Source organism: Emys orbicularis, chromosome 3, assembly GCF_028017835.1.
Source record: "Emys orbicularis isolate rEmyOrb1 chromosome 3, rEmyOrb1.hap1, whole genome shotgun sequence".
In the NCBI taxonomy this organism is placed as follows: domain Eukaryota; kingdom Metazoa; phylum Chordata; order Testudines; family Emydidae; genus Emys; species Emys orbicularis.
The window spans coordinates 178860782-178883370 of record NC_088685.1 but is presented as its reverse complement, the minus strand read 5'-3'; the positions used below and the strand labels follow the sequence as shown (position 1 = coordinate 178883370).

Sequence of the window (22589 nt, the reverse complement as noted above, 5' to 3'; positions counted from 1 at the left end):
TTATACCTTAGGCACATTGCCTCTAGGAGCCCTATAGGCATATGGCTAGTGTTCTACCCTTGCACAAATACTTATCTGGAATGGACCAGCCCCAGGGATGGCTTTACAGGGGAGAGGATCCTTACCTTTCCTTGTGCCTGTTCACAATCCCTCTGGAAACTCTAGCCTCCGTGGTTGTTGGTTAGTTGGTTGCCCTTAAGCTAAGCACCTTCTGCCCTCCACTCACCACCATTGCTCACACACCAATAAAAGAGGCCAGACAATTAAGCCATATTAGTTTGTTTATGGGCTGCTGTTCATTTAATACACAAACCAGCAAGTTTAAAAAGCCATTGCCACACTATTCACAGTATTTACCTGAAATCAACCTTTCCTGCCTTAAATGCATAAAACAAAATTTCCTACATGCCCTAGCGCTTAGCAATGCATGTAGAGTATATTCAAGGCACTAGAATAACATGCTTTTTCAGCCACAAAACACTTCCCTTGGAAAGTTTCCATAGTATGAACTGACTTCCTTGTTTTATACTCAAGGACAATTCCTTCCCCCTTTTCAGTTTTAATTGTTTTGGTATTTACAACTTTACCAGTGTTGCTAAAATTAGTGCTTAGCCTTATGGTAGCTTCAGACGGAAGCTCAGAAACTACAGCTTTCAGGTCTGTGATTGATTCCTGTCCAAAATTGAGAACCATTATAAAGACTATGTCTAATCCATCTAATTCCCTCAGATACACAAAAACATTGCTGTCATTCCAAATGTAGCACATCCATCCCCTCTGAATGGGCAGCTCATTGTTGCGAAGTAAATTTAGCTCTCGATATAGATTCAGTGTTGAGTTAGGTTGAGTCTTTTGAACCTGTTTTTAAAAAAAAAAAAAAAAAGTCACAACATTACCATAGTCATTTATTCCTCGTTAAATGTTGGAAATGTTACTTTGAAGTACAGAAGTGATTACCACATCTGCTAAGATTATCTTCCCAGCTTTCGGACTCTCAGCCCCCACTGCAAATCCTTCCACAGATTCAAGTTGAAGCTATTTGTCCTCAACCTCTGGGGACCTTCACAACTCTGCCTCTCCATATACTTATCTGCCCTATCTCTCCCCATATTGTCCACATTTGCCACTCCACCCATGATGATAGCCATGTCTCCTTCTCCTACAACTGTCTTTGCTCCTTCCATTGCGCTTCATACACTTTTTGTCAGCAAAGCATTCCATACCAAGGAATTAGAGCATTCAGCATCAAGGACTTGATTTTGCTCCCACTGACTTCAGTGCTGCAGAAGCAACCCCCAATGGATTAGTTTCAAGTGTTTTTTCTTTGCTGTTGTTTACTGTTGTAGATCAACAATACCAGTACTTGACCTACTTGGTGTAACAGCAACTGCCAAGTTTGGTCTTAGACAGAACAACATATGCAAACCTAGAAATGCATCCATCTTATTTTTCTGCTAAGTTTAACAAAGCCTACTTGTATTAATCTAAATTAAAATGGGGGTGAGTAGATTTCAGATTAATGTTGAAAGATTAAATGAATTAGACTAAAAAAAAAAATCACTTCAATATCACCATATTTTTCTGGTTAAATGAGGGCTGGTAAAATAGCCTTTGCTGTTGCAATAAGATTTTTTACCATTTTTCTTCCACAGATTTGTTTTTTCTTGGTTTTAGTTTTAACTTAGTTAAACTGTCACATTCCACTAATCAAAACAAATTAGAGCTTCATTTAGCTGAAGCTATTTTGCTAGCATTTTTTTGTAACCCATATGACTGTGTCCTTAATTTAAATACTTACTTCGACATTTACATTTCGGTAGTCCAGATTAACAGGTAACCAGCTTAAGTTACCCTCACTGAAGCCGGCATGAAGGTTGCCATTCCACTGCATGGGTGACTTCTCTGGAAAGATCACCTAAAAATAAGAGAGTATTGGGCACCATTCAAAAACATCCTCGTTAATGTGCTAAAGAATGATCCAGTTAACAATCTTTTGCTCAAGCTTCTCTCTCATGTCAAGATTATTTCATCTCATAGGGGACTTTAATTAGGTCCTAGACCTAAAGCTTTACAGGAAGTAATTAAAAATCCCACAAGTGTAGGGGGATCATGAAGAGAGAGAATCACTAAAAGGGGGAGGAAAAACTGTGTAATGGATTTGGCACTGGACTGAGTGCTGCAGACCTGTGTTCAATTCCCAGCTCAGACGCAGATTTTCTGTGTGACTTCTGGGAAGTTACTTAATCTACTCTGTGCTTCAGTTCCCCATCTGTAAAATGGGGATAATACTTGCCTACCCTGCCCAGAAGTGGTGTGAGGATAAAAAGCTATTAATAATTATTAGGTGGTCAGATTTTACAGTAATGAGGACCATGTAAATTCTTTGACAGATAGAAATGCAGTTAGTGGATGTATGAGGTGATCTGTATCCTGGAAAGAGATACTGTACTAATATTTGAATAATCAAAGTTTATATTAAATTTGAAGACTGTAAGTACCTTATTCAGTAGCGTATCCGTGCTTGTTAACTGTTCTACAATGTATTATATTTTTAGCTCTAATTATCTGAGAAAATGTAATCTGTCCTGATGAGTGCTTTGTAAATATATTACAGTTTTCAATACACCTCTACCCCGATATAACGTGACCTGATATAACACAAATTCGGATATAATGCAGTAAAGCAGCACTCCAGGGGGGAGGGGTTGCGTGCTCCGGCGGATCAAAGCAAGTTCAATATAACGCGGTTTCACCTATAACACGGTAAGATTTTTTGGCTCCCAAGGACAGCGTTATATTGGGGTAGAGGTGTATATCAGTCCTTTTGTAGGATTCCCTCCTCAAGTGCAAGATATACTTTTAGAACTCATGGTCGGTAACAGGTAAATGAAAAACATGTCAAAACTTGCTTGCAAAACGTAAGGAATTATTTAAAATGTTGAGAAGTGTGACAGTTGTGTTGTATGTTGCAAAACAAATTATTACAGCTGATCAAAAATGAAAAGCTAGCTTTGTGAAAACTTCCAAGTTTTGTTTTGAAAAGTTCAAAATAGACTTTTTCAAAAACATTTCCTGACTGTTTTTCAATATTTTTTCAAAAATTTTATTGAATATATGATTGAACACCTTCTCTAAATTATCAAAAGCTCTAGCAACAGTTGCAATGATTTGATAAACTTTGTAAAATTTTAAAAGCATGAAATATTTCACACACACATTTCAGCAATTTCACCAAAAAAAGGGTGGATGGGTGTGTATAAAAAAGGCCTTTCTCTGTGAAAAACTGTTAGGAAAATTTTGACCAGCTGTACCACTTTCCTTTCTGTGGCAATATAGGTACTGGGTTTCTCCTGCTCACATGTTCTGACAGGCAGGATAACCACCAGTCCCAGATGTCTGTACCCTGTAATGCTCCCTCACCTCATTCAGTTTATCTCCTGGGGCTTCGGTTGTTACTCCTTCAGGAATTCTGTACCACATGTAATTTTTTTTCCCTGCAGAAAATAAACTTCTTCTGGAAAGTTGCTGCAGTTCTGACTTTTGCCCACAAGGGGCCACTGTGGCACTAGAACAGAGCAGCCAATCCCCTGCCAGCCCCAGCACCCAAAGGGAAGAGAAAGAGCCTGCCTTCTTCACAGCACTGGTGGGGCCACATCGGGAGACAGGGAATATGGAGAGACAGACAGTGTGGACACATGGGGCTGCTGGGGGGTCAAAGATGGGTTCATTAGGGCTAGTGTGGGAGGACAGACTGGGGCAGGGACTGTACGGGAGTGGAGGTGCAGGAATACGTGGGAATGGGGGGGTGTAGGGACACATGGGAGAAGGGGGTTGGCTGAGTGGGGGCACAGACACATGGGGAGGGGACTAGCTGAGGGGTGCAGGGACACAGGGGGACAGGGGCAGATGTGTCTGACTGAATGGGAGATGCTAAGGGTAAGCCAGGGTCTGCATGGGGGAGGCTCCCTAACAATCCCTCTCTGCCCCCCCCAAAAAACCTGTTCTATACTTTTCCCACCCATACCCAGCAACCCTCCAAGTTCACATCCAGACTCTTTCCCAGCAATTACTTCCCTCTCCCTCAACTCCTCTGTTACCCCCGACTCCCTCAAGCGTTTACACTGCTTCTGAGGGGTGCAGGAAATATGGTTCTGTATTGTCGTTTAAATGAATTATTACTTAGAGTTCTGTATTAGTATGCTTAGTAAGGAATCTATTCATCAAAAAATTTCCTGAATCTTTTTTGTCTGTTGTTATAGACATACTTGCTGACGGGTACTTTGAAATAAATTACCAAAATAATTGAAACTGCTGTGATTATATTGCGTTGTTTTGGTAAATAAAATTTGCAGATTTTTAAAATATTGTGTGCAGAATTTTTTATTTTATGGTGCAGAATTCCCCCAGGAGTAAATTTTCATGGCTGCAAAAGTGTACCTCAGCAAATGACTCCTCCTTTCTCAGAGACCCTGCTCATGAGTCCTGTCTCTGAGGGTTAAAGGAAACCTTTCCTTCCGTCCTGTGGCCCAGGGCTCAGAACTGGATGGCCATTGAAACCCCAGAGAGAGAGGGGGCTGTGCCAAAGGGTGAGACCTTTCTAAGAAGCAGCTTTGTGTTTGCAGCAGACAAGGCTCTGGGATCTGTAGTAATAAGCCCTTGAGAAGCTTTGTCAGCATATTTCTGGAAGGAAAGGCAAAGTTTTCCTGAAAAGATTTAACTGCTAGAAGGACTCATTAATCCACTTGAAGGGGTCAGGGGAAAAGGTGGGTTTGTCACTGAAACTCTTTGCCTCAACACAGAACTCTCTTCAGCATCCAAGGTAGACTGCTTTGGTGCCTAGATGTGTATTATCACTATTAGCCACGAGAATGCATTGTGTATTCTATTCTACTACACCCTTTAACACCATATACTTCCTTCAGCCCTACTGGGGCTGGGGGCAGTGGGCAGAGGAGCCTACTTTGGGAAGGCTAGTCCTACCATTGCTGTTATCCACATGCAGTCCTTGTGCTCAGGTCATCTAGGGCTGGATAACTACTAGCTCTGTGCAGGGGCATGAGGAGATGAAGCTACTCTGGTTCTCTCACACACTTAGTTCTCTCCCATAGTGAGTGAGTAAGAAACCAATAAAGGAGGAACATCTGCCATTCAGAATGCTCCCACTCAATGCTGACTTTTCATGGAGATAATAATAAATGAGAATAATCAAGTGGTTGCTCCCCTTTAACTCGGGAAAGATTATTTTAGAAACAGGACAGTGGTTGGGGATGGAATGAGAAATATATGTGCTTAATTAAACAAAATTTACTGTTTTGTTGGAAAATTCTATGTACTCAGAACTAATAGTGCTCCTTAGGGGATTTGAATTTATAAGTCCTTCACTCACATTTTCAGTTGCAATATTTTCCATTCCTATTTCTTCACCATAATAAGTTGTAGGTGTCCCAGGAAGAGTTAAAAGGAGCATATTTATGACATTAGTGTATTCTTTTCCAATCCGAGACGTAATTCGAGCAGTGCTAGGGTCTCCAACCTAAACAAAAATAATTTCTTATATCAAAATACAAGAATAAAGGTCCATACTAGAACTAAATACATCCATATGACATTGGTCTAATACAAGTTCTGTTCATTTACATCAATGTAAACGTGAAGTAACTTCATTTTAACTAGTGGAATTCCTCTGCATTTATAGAGGTGTAAGTGAGGAAAATCTGGCTCTGTTCCCTTGTGAAGTGATGTATAGTAGCCCCAGAGGAAAAGTTTCACATACATTTCTATTGTATTGTCCAAGCACTTACATGCTTTATGATAAGAGTGCTCAGTAGCATAACTGTTTTACTATTGCTTCCCTCCCGCCCCCTCCCCCAAGAGATGTTGCTCTGTACAGTATAACGGTAGCAAATCTATTCCATTATCACTGAATGCAGAGTGAGATCTTATCATATTAAGTAAAAGAGGTGGGTTTTTTTTAATGTAACAAAATGTTAACTATAAATCTCAGGATGCATTGATATATTAAGGCATCCTTTGATCATCACATCCATTTTATATTATCTTTTTTCTTATATTTTCAAAGGTTTTCTACATCAAATCCTACGATGCAAACTATTACGTTTGGCTTTTTTCTTTCATTTCCATATCCTCAAGGGGAAATATTTGAGTATTTTTGTATCAGTACAATTTTCTGCCTGACAACTGAAATCTGGAAATACTGCCAGCAGCATGACAGACAGAAGTAAACAATGCTGATATATTAGCATCCCAGCCAACAGTGTCTTCCATTCTAACACAAACACCCTCAGTTACAGTTCTCATGTATTTCTGCCAACGTTTGCTTTGCTGACCACACTTATTTTTTCTGCTGTGTAGTGCTGGTTTTGTGAGGGTAGCATTCATCCATTATAATAGGAGCCGTCATAACTATAAAGGGAAGGGTAACAACCCTCCTGTGTACAATACTATAAAATCCCTCCTGGCCAGAGACACCAAAATCCTTTTACCTGTAAAGGGTTAAGAAGCTCAGGTAACCTGGCTGACACCTGACCCAAAGAACCAATAAGGGGACAAGATACTTTCAAATCTTGGGGGCAGGGGGAAGGCTTTTGTTTGTGCTCTTTGTTTTGGTGGGTGTTCGCTCTTGGGACTAAGAGGGACCGGACATCAATCCATGTTCTCCAAATCTTTCTGAACAAGTCTCTCATATTTCAAACTTGTAAGTAATAGCCAGGCAAGGCGTATTAGTTTATCTTTGTTTTTCTCAACTTGTGAATATTCCTTTGCTAGAGGGAGGGTTATCCCTGTTTTGCTGTAACTTTGAAACTAAGGCTAGAGGGGGTTCCTCTGGGCTCTTTGAATCTGATTACCCTGTAAAGTTATTTTCCATCCTGATTTTACAGAGATGATTTTTATCTTTTCTTTTTAATAAAATCCTTCTTTTAAGAACCTGACTGATTTTTCCATTGTCCAAAGATCCAGGGTTTGGGTCTTTGATCACTTTGTAACCAATTGGTTAGGATATTATTCTCAAGCCTCCCCAGGAAAGGGGGTGTAAGAGCTTGGGGGGATATTTTGGGAGAAGAAGAACTCCAAGTGGTCCTTTCCCTGTTTCTTGTTAAATCACTTGGTGGTGGCAGAGTACCAGGTTTTAACCTAAGCTGGTAAATAAGCTTAGGGGGCTTTCATGTGGGTCCCCACATCTGTACCCTAGAGTTCAGAGTGGGGAAGGAACCCTGACAGGAGCAATGGAAGCCCCTCAGCACTTTGGGATTATGGTGATTCTACTGCACTGGAGGTAGACGTCCAAGGAGCAGGCACACTTGGGCAGCTTGGCTTGCACCACAGGCCAACATGGGGGAAAAGAGAGGCAGGGATGGAGCCACTTTATGCACAGGTAGAGTCAGAGGCCACAATCCCTTAGGTAGAAGGTGCATAGGGTCAGAGCCTCTATTCCAGTCCCAGAGCTGCAGCAGCTGACATGGAAGCAGTCTGGAGCTGTTTCAAATTTGCCTGAGGGTTTGGAGGTGGATTCTGTCGCCTTTCCCAAACCCCACATCGTTCCTGGCACAAACCCTGTTTGGCCAGAGAAAGGGGAGTGGAATATTATCTTGAAAGAATAAAACAATGTGCCTGATGATTATGTTTAAAACTTCGCAAAAATACTATCACACTCCTGTAAATATGCTTAGGATGGATAACGTGGACCCGCTACAGCCATTGCTATAGTGTACTGAGAGAACATGGTAGATTCCACAGATACAACAGCTACAGTTATTTTGGGCTTGATCTTACTCCAATGAGAGCTTTGCTGTGGGCTGTAATAGGAGCAGGAACATGCCATTTAAATGTCTGAACTCTTACCGCCCAGTTTGGCCATTTTCCTTTGGGCATATTCTTCATCCACAAAGATACAGTTTCAAAAATACTATTTCCTGAGAGGTTTTCCATGTTAATTAGGTAGAAGTTGAAGGGGAAATCTGATTCTTGGATAAAAGATGTTCCATAATACATCATTGTTGCTTCGATGTTTTCCTGGTTATTGGCTTCAGTTCCCATAAACCTACAAAGGAGCACACAAGTGGGTTCTTTTAAAAAATAAAATGGAAACTGTGTTCATTCAGAGTTTTATCAGAATTGCATGGAATTAGAATGGACCTTGACATAGCTAATAATTTAGCATTGTTTTTAAAAAGAATTTATTTTTCTTTCTATATATCACATACCTATATGTCACTATTAATGGCTGGTATTCTTGCAAAAGCATCTTAACATGACAAACCTGTTTATCCACTGGTGAGATTGTGCCTTTAGCATTAGAGGGAAAATTCAATACGGCTATGCTAACAAACTGAGTTACCTGTATCGGCCAGGCTCAATGCTGAATTTATCCAGGGTGTGCCGGAAACTGCGGACGATATCATGCATGCCGACTTGGGTGGTGGTGTAGTCATGATACAGCTCAGAATATGCTGAGATACTCTCCTTGAAGAATAATGCAACATTTTGCATTAGACCTTCTATTGTTCATTGAATTACACTTTCCAAAGTTTTTCAAAAGACAGTGCACCACTTCAGATAATGTTTTACTTGAGTCTGTTAGCAAACTGGGGGCATGATGATATTACCTACTCTTGTTTCCTCTTCACCTGAGACTATAGTGCTGCAAAGAAGATACAAGGTAGCCCACACTCCTGGCATTTCCTTTCCCATGCCCTGAAGCTGGCTTGACTGCAGAGGGGAGAGGGATTGCACCACTCACTGCCCCAAGCCCCTACTCCCTAGAAATGGACTTTGATGAATGAGGCCCTGATTCTGCCACCTTTACTCATGTTTTTGCTCCCTAAGGATTTCAGTGGGACTACTCACAAAATAAGATACCGCTCATTGTGAGTAAAGATAGCAAGTATTGTAGCCCTATGGGGAATACAGTTATTTCCAAATATCTATCTGAAATAGTGAATCATTTAAATAATACATTAATGGCAGAGTTTTGGAGCTGCATCTTCATTAGTTATTTATCTAATGCTGTGCTAGACGAGGGGCTAAATATTTGGGGAACACATCAATCTAAATGAGGAATAATCTATATAACCCAGTTTACACCAGTGATCATGACACATGTAGTAGATGCTGCTGAATACCACATTCCAGGCAGAAGCAATATAAATGAGATTCTTGTAGTGACTTGCAAAGTCAACAAGATGCACATCTTTCTGTCAACTCAGTAATGTTATTGCCTCTCAGTGTTGGCATCATCTCCTGACTTTATTGGGCCCACAGCCCCACTAAAAGCAAGTTCCATAAATAATTAGTCATATACTTCTGAAGCTCATCTGTACACATTTCACTGTAATTTATTGTCAATGCAAAACCTACCAGAAAAAAAAAGAGTGAATCCCATTAGCAATTCAAAGGGGAAATGTATTAGTGATAAATGCAGCTCCAAAGACAATAAGGAGCAAACAAATTCAAAACAGAAAATGTGTTACCGGATTTTGGGATTTATTCACTTGAGGTTCATTTCTCAGGTGTGTTGCTTCAAGAAGAAATTTAACAGTGTTGATACTAAACCCATCAATGCCTTTGCCAAGCCAAAATTTGATAATATCCTAAACATAAAATGAAGATAATTCTTGATGAGTCAACCACTTTCCAAATATTAATTTAAATCATATACATTGCACATAATTTATTAACTACATAATACATACTAATATAACACTATATAATATAACATTATATAACAATACATAGTTTTTAAATTTAAAGTTTTAGTAAGGTTAAAGCTGACCATTTTAGATTGAAGCTACTATCTATGGCTGACTTTGTCTTACTAAAAAGGAAATATTTGAATTATTTTTCAACCATAATAGACATACAGCTGTGACTGCCCCAAGCATTCAAGGGGGACAGGGGACAGAAAAACCCCATACCTCACAGGAAGCCACTTTTGATCTAGTCTATCAAAGAATCTGGGCCTTATAGCAGTTTGTAAATACCTAATCAAGAGGAACAGAGTGTAAAGAAAGCTGATTCTGCTAAGCTCTATGGTTGATGTACACTCATCAAGCCTGCAGACAATTAGAACATATTGATACAAACGTTCATTGTTCTGCACAGACCTTTTGACACCGGGTTTTCTTTTACACAACAACACTTCCTAAATCTGTTCTCTCTTATTTAACTGATGTGAAAATAATTCAGATTTATTTTCTGGAAAATGAAAAATGATTACCTAAGTTAAGGGTTATGGATCTGTGGTTTCTTTATCAAATTCAGAGTTTAGCTATTATCAGTAAAAGTACATCATGCTTGCATGGTTATTTTATTACTATAATTTTAATGGTCCTAAATTTTAACAGATGAGTCCAAAGTTTAATCCCCCTGCAGCAATCTGTGTAAATGTTACTATGTGCCAGACAATATCTTTCAACTAAGTAGTAAAAATAGATTATGCACACAGTGCTGTCATTTATTATTATTACATATACAATATACTTGCACAAGCCAGGACTTCGATCAAAAATATGATGGAATTCAACTAGTCCATGTTAAAGATTCACTGATTTTATTAGGTCAATACATACTCCATTTTATTGAATTGCTTGTCCCTTTACAGTAATTCTGAAAACAACTACAGGTATCCATGTCAACAGCCTCTATGGTGATTTCATGCACTGAAAGAGGTCTCATCTGTGTATATTGTAAAAACCTCTCAATTAGAACCAGCACAAAAACACCAAGGATTGTTTGGGCCATGGAGACTGAACTACCTTTATACACAGAGGTTGGTTGTGGCACATTGGCAGGGTGTTGGTAAAGCTTGACTGTTCCTGCTTCTCCTGTTTGGTTTATCCTCACAGAATGTAAAAGATTTCAGACTCTGTCACAGAGTAGCCCTGGTCTCCTATTAAGTCCCAAAGCACCAGCCTTTCGAAATAGAGCTTCATTTTAAAACACGAACCTACGGTTTTCTTGTTCCTTAAAATACTGACAGAACTAGTGATGCTCAGCAGCACTTCTGAAATGTATCAGACTGTTCTAGTCCAGAGTTTTTTTCTGCAGACACTCTAGGATGCGCAGTATTGCCAACTCTCATGATTTGAGCACCCCTCTAACGATTTGCGGCTATATTCTTTTAACTTTTCATGAATACACAATGACAGGTGCCAACTCATGAATTTTTCCTTATTCAAAATGGCACCTTCTCCTATTATTGTCAGTGGAGCTGAAGCCAGCAAGATGGCTGCCATTTTCCTATACTTTAACTGCGCCTGGAAGTCAGGCTGCTCTTAATAAAGTTGGCTGCCACCTCCCACTATTTTCAATGAGGTTAAAGCCAGGCCCAAAGGCAAAATGCCTGCCACTCTGTGATTCAGGGGGCAAGGCGGGCCACATAGACTGTTGAGAGCAGCCCAGACACTGAGAAGTGAAGGAGTGAGTGAGGAGGAGCAGGGCACTGGGGGGGAGCAGGAGACAGATTTGGGGGTTGCAAGTGAATGGGGTGCAGAGGACAATGATGGGGTGGGAGATGGAGAGGATAAAGTGGGAGCTCCCCCACCTGTGGGGTGTGGGTAAGGGGAGTTCCCTCTGAGCAGCTGGGGAAGGCAATGATCTCTTGTGTGAACCCTTCACAAGCATGATATTTTGAAAGCTTCAGGAAGAGCTGTCACAATGAAGTGAGACACTTCTCCGATCCCAAGATTTTCAGGGCTTGGCATAGCTCTGTGCGAGAGCGTCAGGGCTAAAGACACAGACCTGCCCTGCCACTGAGCACTCCCTTCACATAGGGCCCTATAGCAGAGAGAAGGTCCTGGGGCAGCAGGAGGGGGTTTTAGGGAAATGATGCTGCTGAGACCCAGGTAGAGAAGTCCCAGGGCAGAAGGAGGCAGAGACTTTTTTGCTGCTGGGTTAAGACAATTATAAGAAATACATGGTAGGTCCTGTATCTTAGGAGTCAGGAGATGAGTGCAGTCTGCTCTGAGCAGCCAGGGAGAGGTGTACATTTGTGTAAGCCTCACACATAGAAACTAGATCCTAGATATTATATGATTAATCCTTTTAAAAGTATAATACAATAATGGTCAGAACATTGCACACTACAGGCTGTGGCACTGCAATGTATGTGACTCTTTCAGTGGGAGGCTGCCTCTTTTTTTTTAATTAGAAGGAGACTCTTCAAAGATAAGACTATGATACTTGAAGCATTACAATATATGGTTTACATTTTGCCTAAGCAGGTATATTTGTGTTGACACTTCATTGTCTGCATTGTTTGCATAGACACTAATCCTTGAATTATTTCCCACTGGATTGTCAACTATATAAAGAAATTACGTTCTAAAAATTAAAACAAACATAAAACCCAACAGTTTCTTTACTACTGGAGTAGCAGCCGTGGATTATATACTTACATGGATTTCTTCTAGCACAGCGGAGTTGCGGAAGTTTAAATCTGGTTGTTCTTTCCCAAACTGGTGAAAATAACATTGCTTTCTCACCTCATCATATTGCCAACTGGAATTCCCATAAACACTCACCTGATCACATAAGAAAATGATGATTATTAATTACTTAATAAATGATGAGCATTTGCACAGCATTGTAATTTACACAGTGCGTTACAAGCATATAGAAAGGCATGCATCACTTAGTAAATAGTATTCATTTACTATCCATAACAGTTAGTTGGCCTGAAACTGATTAGTCTATTTTCATTGTCCAAAGGAGAGAAATGCAAAAGTAAATATGCAATATAACTATTTAAAATCCAATTTACTGAACATATATGGATGTTACATTGAAGTCAATGGGAGCTGCATGTACTCAGTGCATCTTCAAATCACGATGACTAAAAAACGGAATTTAATATTACTCAGCCTACTCCATTTTCAACTTATTATTTTTTCATTAATAAACGTAAACAGAAAATACCCTCATTTAAATGAGATATGTTTTTCCTTAACATTAACATTCCTTAATATTAACCTAATAAATTCATATTTACATACAAGTATAAATCTCATCCACAACTAAAAAACAATTTCCATATATTTCACCTACTACTACTACTACAAACTTATTTAACCTGCAAAGACATAACCAGCTGCTATATATGATCCTTCATATGCAAATCATCTACCCTAGTACACTTCTGCCTATGCCCTGGTATTTATCACCTTTAATAGACCTATTTGTGCTTGGTCAATCTCATATTATATAAATATTTATTTGCTCAAATTCCGAAATTGCTCACCAAACATCATAAAATCTACTTAATGATTTCCCAAGCCTAGTATATTTTGTACAAGCAATATAGGTTCTTCTAAGAATTTCAACAGTAATTAAAAGGACTATTAATAAAATACTAGGGCTGTCAGGCAATTAAAACAATGAATCGCGATTAATCACTTTGTTAAACAATTATAGAGTACATTTATTTAAATATTTGTGGATGTTTTGTACATTTTCAAATATATTGATTTCAGTTACAACACAGAATACAAAGTGTACAGTGCTCACTTTATATTAATTTTTATTACAAGTATTTGCACTGTAAAAAAACAAAAGAAATAGTATTTTTCAATTTATCTCATACAAGTACTGTAGTGCAGTCTCTGTCGTGAAAGTGCAACTTACAAATGTAGATTTTTTTTATTCCATAACTGCACTCAAAAACAAGACAATGAAAAACATCAGAGCCTGCAAGTCCACTCAGTCTGACTTCTTGTTCAGCCAATCACTCAGACAAACAAGTTTGTTTACATTTGCAATAGATAATGCTGCCTGCTTCTTGTTTACAATGTCACCTGAAAGTGAGAATAGGCATTCTCATGGCACTGTAGTAGTCAGCGTCGCAAGATATTTACGTGCCAGATGCACTAAAGATTCATATGTCCCTTCATGCTTCAACCACCATTCAAGGGGACATGCGTCCATGCTGATGACAGGTTCTGCTCGATAACAATCCAAAGCAGTGCGGACCGACGCATGTTCATTTTCATTATCTGAGTCAGGTGCCACCAGCAGAAGGTTGATTTTCATTTTTGGTGGTTCGGGTTCTGTAGTTGCTGCATCGGAGTGTTGCTCTTTTAAGACTTCTGAAAGCATGCTCCACATCTCGTCCCTCTTAGATTTTGGAAGGCACTTCAGATTCTTAGACTTGGGTCAAGTGCTGTAGCTATCTTTAGAAATCTCACACATTGGTACCTTCTTTGCGTTTTATGAAATCTGCAGTGAAAGTGTTCTTAAAATGAACAACATGTGCTGGGTCATCATCCGAGCCTGCTATAACATGAAATATATGGCAGAATGCGGGTAAACAGAGCAGAGGACGTACAATTCTCCCCCAAAGAGTTCAGTCACAAATTTAATTAACACATTATTTTTTTAACACACATCATCAGCATTGAAGCATGTCCTCTGGAATGGTGGCCGAACCATGAAGGGGCATACGAATGTTTAGCATATCTGGCATGTAGATATCTTGCAATGCCAGCTACAAAAGCACCATGTAAATGCCTGTTCTCACTTTCTGGTGACACTGTAAATAAGAAAAGGGCAGCAGTATCTCCTGTAAATGTAAACAAACTTGTTTGTCTTAGCGACTGGCTGAACAAGAAGTAGGACTGAGTGGCCTTGTAGTCTCTAAAGTTTTACATTGTTTTGTTTTTGAGTGCAGTTATGTAACAAAAAAATCTACATTTGTAAGTTATATTTTAATGACAAAGAGATTGCACTAAAGTACTTGTATGACGTGAATTGAAAAAATACTATTTATTTTGTTTTATAATTTTTACAGTGCAAATATTTGTAATAAAAATAATATACACATTGATTTCAACACAGAATACTATATATATGCAAATGTAGAAAAACATCCAAAATATTTGATAAATTTCAATTGGTATTCTATTGTTTAACAGTGCAATTAAAACTGCAATTAATCATAATTAATTTTTTAAATCACAATTAATTTTTTTTTACTTAATCGCGTGAGTTAACTGCAATTAATTGACAGACCTATAAAATACATGATGAGCTTGCAATATGTTGAGCTGGACTTTCTTTCCTGTTAGTCTGTGAGAAAAAGATATGGAGAGAAATGGTAAGCCTTTTTTCTGGCACTAAGTTTTAAAGGGAGACTGTACAGTTAAACTTCATACCTTTTTAAAAAATAGCCTTATTTATTATTATTGTTGCTAACAAGCAGCTGTTACATTGCTGTTACTAGTAACAACTTAGAAAATAAACACTGAAAATAATTGTGAAAAGTAAACTGGATTTTAAATAACTATGTTTATTGTTTACTTTTTGCATTTCTCTCAGGTTAGACAATGAAAATAAACTAGTCAGTTTCACTTTTTCTTTACAGTCAATTTCATTTTCAGTTCTCACAAACCAGTATAATGCTGGTATGTCTGTGTTATAAATGCTCAGGGGAAGGATTCATGTTTTTTAAAAGCAGGTTTTCATTGAGAATTTTCTTTAATTTTATGGGAGCATTTCTATTGGACATATAATTTGTGAAACTTGTTTCTACAAAGCTTCAACTGACATAACAGCCTCTATTGAAATATCAGCAACAGTGAATATTTGAGAATAATAAAGTCATCAGCTGTATGTGGGTTAGATCTGAGACAATATTCAAGATATTTCTCAAAACTGTTGCTGTGTTATTAAGTTAAAAATAATTATGGCCAAATATGTTAATTTGTTGGTTTCTAGATCATGTGTTTAGAAGATGCATATAGTAAATGGTTGGATTTCCAATTAAAATATGGAAAATAAGTAGATAAGCCAATTTCCAGTATCTTGGCCTGCTAGGAAGGCTAGGAAAGGAAAGCAATAATCCAACAATGTGCTGGTTTGTTTTTCTGACATCACAGTTGGCATGCATAAAGGACAGCTGGTAAGAAGCTCCCCAAATGGAATGCCCATATACTAGGGCTGTCAAATGATTAAAAGAAATAATCACGATTAATCATGAGATTTTAAAAAGTCACGATTAATGGTAGTTCTAATCGCACTGTTAAACAATAATAGAATACCAATTTAAATTTATGATAAATATTTTCTACATAGTCAAATATATAGATTTCATTTACAACACAGAATACAAGATGTAAAGTGCTCACTTTATATTATTATTTTTAATACAAATATTTGCACTGTAAAAAAGATAAATCGAAGCATGAAGGGGCATACAAATGTTTAGCATATCTGGCACGGAAATACCTTGTGACGCTGGCTACAACAGTGCCATGTGAATGCCTGTTCTCACTTTCAGATGACATTGGAAATAAGCATTATCTCCCACAAATGTAAACAAATTTGTTTGTCTTAGCGATTGGCTGAACAAGAAGTAGGACTGAGTAGACTTGTAGGCTCTAAAGTTTTACATTGTTTTGTTTTTGAGTGCAGTTATGTGGAAAAAAATAATTCTACATTTGTAAGTTGCACTTTCACGATAAAGATTGCACTACAGTACTTGTATGAGGTGATTGAAAAATACCATTTTTTAAAGTGCAAGTATTTAATCAAAATAATAATATAAATTGAGCACTGTACACTTTGTATTCTGTGTTGTAATTGGAATCAATATATTTGAAAATGTAGAAACACATCCAAAAATTTATCATAAATTTAAATTGGTATTCTATTATTAACACAGTGATTAAAACTGCGATTTTAAAAATCTAGTTAATTTGTTTTGCGTTAATCGCTTGAGTTAAGTGCGATTAATTGACAGCTCTACCATATACCAAAATGTGTTAGATACAAAATTAAAGGAGAGGAACGGAAATCAAAACAGATTAAAACCAAATGAAATCAAAGAAAAGCAATGCTGCCTCACTGTCTTATTCTTGTATCTTAATTCACGTTGTTCAGATGAACTCAAATATACGAGCAGAAGTTACTAATGAAACAAAAGATTTGAGTTTACATGCTGTGTACAGCAGCCACCACACAATGGTTTCATATTCACTACATTGCTGTGATTTTCCTATTCATTTTGTGATTTGAAGGTGACCCCAAACCTTGTATTTACCCAGTTGTTGGGAGGAGTGATTGTCCCATCAGTGTGTGCACAGTCATGCCAGATGTAGTAATCCACAAACTTCCCAGTCCGATTGCGACTCAGCTGAAACCAACTGTGTTTGTCACTTGTGTGGTTTGGTATTAAATCCATTATCACCTTTAAACCTTACAAATCAAATGTGGGAAAGATTAAATCAAAACAAAACATCCCAAGTCACAAAATTTACAGTATTAACATAGAAGACAAAATAACACTGGTGGCTTTACAGACATACAGTTAAGAGAGGCCTCTGTCCTCAATGGGCTTAGAGTCTAAGCCCTGGTCTACACGGAAAAGTTTTGCCAGCATAGCTGTCAGTTAAGAGGGGGAGTGGGGAGTGGAAGATTCACACCACTGATCAACATAGCTGTGTCAGCAAAAGTCCGAGTTTAGATGCTGTTATACCAAAATGTTATGCAAAAAGTCCTTTTTTCAGTGTAGGTCATTTAATTTGGGGAACTGGTATAACCTACACTAGCGAAACCCTTTAGAGTGTAGACAAACACTCAGGCCCCATCCTACAGTTACTTATGTATCTCTTTAACTTAGCGCACATGAGCAGTCCCTTTGTAGTCAATGGGACTACTCACCTGTATGAAGTTAAGTGCTTGTATAAATGTTTGTGGGACTGGGGTCTAAACAGACAGACAAAGGAGGTCATGATAGTGAAAGAACCCAAGTTTTCCCAATCTTCTTAATTTAATTTAATTTTCTACCTCCAGCAAGAACATTATTGCTTATGGATGCAAAGATAGAAGTGACAGCATCTCAGGCTTCAGTCATCAGAAGATTGCTGCAGGGACTAATAAATACAACCTGTCAAAAAGAGAACAGGGCCTGTCCCCCAACATAGAATGTGAAAGGAGTTTCATCCCAAAACACCAGTAGCCATCCTGAGAGCCGTGTGGATTTTAGAGGATCTACAGAGTCCATATGCTACAGTACTGGCTTTCCTCTCCCATGCCTAGCTCCCATCAATGTTGCATAGGCCAAGTTCCATGAAGCCCCAATGGAGAGGCTTCTGCAAGATTGATAGAAAGGGTTGCAATGCTGCAGTCAGTACTCATCCCTTCAGAACTAGGCTTGCCAGGTGACCAGTTTTTGACCGGAAGAACCGGTTGAAAAGGGACCCTGGTGGCTCCAATCAGTACCGCTGACTGGGCCGCTAAAAGTCCAGTTGGTGGTTTAGGCAGGCTCCCTACCTGGCTTCATGCGGCTCCCGGAAGCAGTGACATGTCCCTCCAGCTCCTAGGCATAGGGGTGGCCACAGAGTCTCCATGTGCTGCCCCCGGCCCAAGCGCCGGCTCCACAGCTCCCATTGGCTGTAGTTTCCAGCCAATGGGAGCTGCGGGGGCAGCACCTACGTGCGGGGGTGGCACTTGCATGCGGGATTGGCACGCAGAGCCGGAGGACATGCCAGCCTTCCCGGAAGGTAAGCACCACCCAGAGCCCACACCCCTCATATCCCCCAACCCCCCCACACACTCAAACTCCCTCCCGGAGCCCGCACTCTCTCCAGCACCCTAACCCTCTGCCCAAGCCTGGAGCCCCCTCCTGCACTCCAACCCCCTGCCCCAGCCCTGAGCCTCCTCCCACATCCAAACTCCCTCCCAGAGCCTGCACCCTGCATCCCCAACCCCTGCTCCAGCCCTGAGCCCCCTCCTGTACCCCAAACCCCTCATTTCTGGCCCCACCCTGGAACCAGCAACCCCAGACAGAGCCCTCACCCCCTCCTGCACCCCAAGCTCCTGTGAGTGAGGATTGGGGAGAGCAAGCGACGGAGGGAGGGGGGATGGAGGGAATGGAGGCGGGGCCTCAAGAAAGGGGCAGAGCCTCAGGAAAGTGGTGGGAGAGGACGAGGGGCAAGGGAGTCTGGTTTTCTGCCATTAGAAAGTTGGTAACCCTATTCAGAATCCCCATTCAATCTGCTAGGTTCTGAACCCCTCTGCCCATGGAAGACACACAAATTGAAACACAAAACAACAAAATGTGAAGTAAAAAAAGAAAAGTACATCTACATTCCATGTGTGAGCAGTGCATTTTTTTTTTTTTTTTTTTTGGTCATAGCTCAAGTTTACCTTTATCATGTATAGCTGCAATCAGGTTTTCGAAATCCCTCATCGTTCCAAACATAGGATCAACATCCCGGAAGTCTTCAACTCCATACCCAAAGTCTTTTAAGGGTGATTTATAAACAGAAGTAATCCAGATCGTTTTTATATTTAAATACATGATATGATCCAGTTTTTCTTGGATACCTGTAAATAAAGAAAAAAGTCTGTTTTGCGAGGACAAAAACAATGTGTCTGTGGCAAAGTTGTCATTTCTGTTGAAATTAAGTTTCCTCCATCTGGAAGATGTACACAGGTCCATGGGCGGAGATCTCTTTCCCTTTCATTATGGCTAGAGGTAGCAGAATCCTAAAACTTTTGTGTTGCCGTATTGGATCACAGTATGTTAAAAGGCTGAGGGCAACTGAAGGTCTTTATTCTATAATAAGCAACTGAAAAAGATTAATCATGAAAAACAGAACAAAGATGCTAATTCAAGCAGCATTTACTCTCTGGCTTACAGCTTTTATTCTTTCATTCATTAAATGTAACATTCAATTTTGGAAAATTGAGATTAAAGAATTCTAATAAAATGTTTGAATTATCTATTTTCGTTGTCAAGGAATGTGAGTTAACCCCTCACAACCACCCTGAGAAGCAGGTAAGTGTGATTTAAATGAAAAAGCCCTAGGCTTCACCTCCAGTTAGATAGAAGACATCCTTTTTAAACCTATTATCAGAGAGATAGCCATGTTAGTCTGTATCCACAAAAACAATGAGGAGTCCAGTGGCACCTTAAAGACTAGCAGATTTATTAGGGCATAAGCTTTTGTGGGTAAAAACCCCACTTCTTCTTTTAACCTGTACTTTTTCTCTACCACTCACTCTAATGCTCTCTCCAGTCCCTAAATCATGCTAGTCTCCCTCCTCTTAAATCAAAACTAATATATGTTCATGGCATGTCACAAATATTATCCACAGTGATGAGCTCCCAAAATCCTAAGAACTGGTTCCCTACCGGGTCCACTCACTCCGGGTTTTTGGCGGCAGGTCCTTCACCGGGAGCAAGTGAAGGACCCGCCGCTGAAGTGCTGCGGAAGACCCAGTAGGGAACCACGCGGTGAGTACAAGCCCCACGTGCCTGTCTCCCCACCACCACCACCATCCATCCGACCCCAACCCACGTCCTGCCCCCGACTGCCCCCCCAGAACCCGCAAGTTTCTCCTCCCCCCTCCGCCACCTGGGTAGCAGCAGCAGCCCGGGGCTCCGGTGGCTATTTAAAGGACCGGGGCGGCAGAGGCATCCGGAGCCTCCCGCTACCCCAGGGCTCTGGGGGCTATTTAAAGGGCCGGGGCTCCCCTGCTTCTACCACCCCGGTCCTTTAAATATCGCTGGAGCCCTGGGGAAGCGGCAGAGTTCCAGCGGCTATTTAAAGGACGGGGTGGCAGAGGCAGCTGGAGCCCCGGCCCTTTAAATAGCCCCCGGAGCCCCACAGCCCTACCCCAGGGCTCCAGCAGTGGGGCTCTGGTGGCAATTTAAAGGGCCTGGGGCTCCAGCCCCTACTGGGAGCCCCAGGCCCTTTAAATTGCCCCCTGGGGAAGCCGGGCCGCCCCGGTACGGTGCACCGGCTCTCCCCTTTAACAGCCGGTTCGACACCGGCTTCTAAATTTAACAACCAGCTCTTGCGAACCGGTGGGAAGCGGCTCCAGCTCACCACTGATTATCCACCTATAGAAACACACTGTTCTTCGCTTCCTGCTAGAAGATATGATGTTCTAGTACCTTTTGTATAGATATTTTATTTTATTGTCTTTTCCTATCCATTTTTTGTAGTAAAATCTGTGAGTCAACTGAGTTCTTAATATTTGGCATCATCTATGTAGTGTATCAGATACACTTGTATTGAGTCTCCCTAAAGGCTCAAAAATAGCATTTCTTCCTCTTCCATTTGTTAATGGTTTCTTTCCCCCTCAGATTTTTTATGGAGCAAAATCCAAAATGGCAATTAACTGATTGTCTAATAACACGTTGGATTCCAAATACTCCCCAAATTTTGGTGGGAAATTCTCATCTGGATTGCAATTTTGCAGCTATTCTCTCTCTTTTTCTCTCTGATGGGCCAAATCAAAACTCCAGCTCTGAACAGTGGCATACTTTGGAGAGGTTTTAACTTTGATAAAGGTTTAGACTCGGCAGCTTGAGCCCTTCCTGATTAGATGGTTAATGATAATCACAGTTCTGGCTGCCTGTGGGTTATTAGCTAACTTGTGATCCCATCTGTCTCTAATCAGGTGGCTGCCTCTACTGTTAATATACTTTTTAGGGAATGAGAGATTGTGGTAACAGAAATATATATAATACATACAGCTTCATGCTACCAAGGACTGAACATCACAAAAATGTAGAGCACCTACCTTTCAGATCACCATTCCCATCCTTGTTGGTGTCCTTAAATGAACGTGGGTAGATCTGATAAATGGGACTAGCTTGCCACCAGCCCAGGCACTTTGGCGACACGGCAACAATTGCAATTGTAGCACCGACAAGCACTGGTGTAGATGCAATTATGAGCCAGAAGAGGATCTCTCTGGTGACTCTGTACCGTGCCTGACTTGAGAATTTAAGCAAGACTTCCTTAGGCATTCCTGCAAAGGGCTTCAAAACTTCACAGTCCTGGTTCTGCACAGCTGCTGAGTTGATGCCAACAGCGCATGTTTCTGGTATCTCCTCTTGGCTGCTGGCATTGCATTCCTTTTCATTAAGTGCCTCATTTTGAACAAATCCTTTGTTTTCTATATCTCCTTTCTCACTCAGCTCAACAGAGAAGCTCTTACTTTCCTCCTCAGCCATTTTTAGTTAGAACGTCTTGTCCTTATGAGAAGTCTTGCTGAAGCTAGGAGAGGTGGCAACATACCTTTGTTCAGTGAAACGGGAAGCAAGGTAATTAGCCTGTGGTTTATAAATAAACCTGACTGACCCGTCAAAGTACAATGAGGATGAAAAGGACAAAGTGCTTCTATTCTTTTGCATAATAGATGTCTTCAGCTAAATGGCAAACTATTGCAAAGAAGCAAGGCCATAGCCTAGTTCTATTAGGATTCAGATTTATTTCTTACCCTAACTGATCAAAGTTATGTCTTCAGTTGCTCATTCTCATGCTAGCCAAGCTAGACTTTTATTGCCTACTGCAACCATGAAAAGAAGAGGCCTTGCCTGGACTTCTGGCACGACAACATTTGTTTAGCAAGCCCCTTATCTATTGAGTGAGAAACTTTCCAGTGTAAATATGACACTAAGCACCCCTGTATTCACACCCTGCACACTAGTGTGTGTGTAATCTTTGTACAAAATATGAGACTGGTGTCCCCCTGGCACAGCTAGGAAAGCTGTGGGCCAGAACTCCACTGAAAGCAGGGAAACTGAGGCACAGCTGGACCTTGCTGTGACACAAAACTGC

At 40.3% G+C, this 22589-nt stretch overlaps 1 protein-coding gene across 1 annotated transcript; it reads right to left on the bottom strand.

Annotated features, from left to right (window-relative positions):
- Nucleotides 1-417: 417 nt before the first annotated feature.
- Nucleotides 418-21982, bottom strand: SLC3A1 (solute carrier family 3 member 1). Its single transcript, XM_065401552.1, has 10 exons — nucleotides 21547-21982; nucleotides 19159-19338; nucleotides 17051-17205; nucleotides 12414-12539; nucleotides 9489-9608; nucleotides 8357-8481; nucleotides 7861-8059; nucleotides 5350-5533; nucleotides 1799-1902; nucleotides 418-858 (listed from the first exon to the last, which is right to left on the bottom strand). Exons 1-10 carry the CDS (start codon nucleotides 21980-21982, stop codon nucleotides 418-420), a joined length of 2070 nt encoding a protein of 689 aa, XP_065257624.1.
- Nucleotides 21983-22589: the final 607 nt, after the last annotated feature.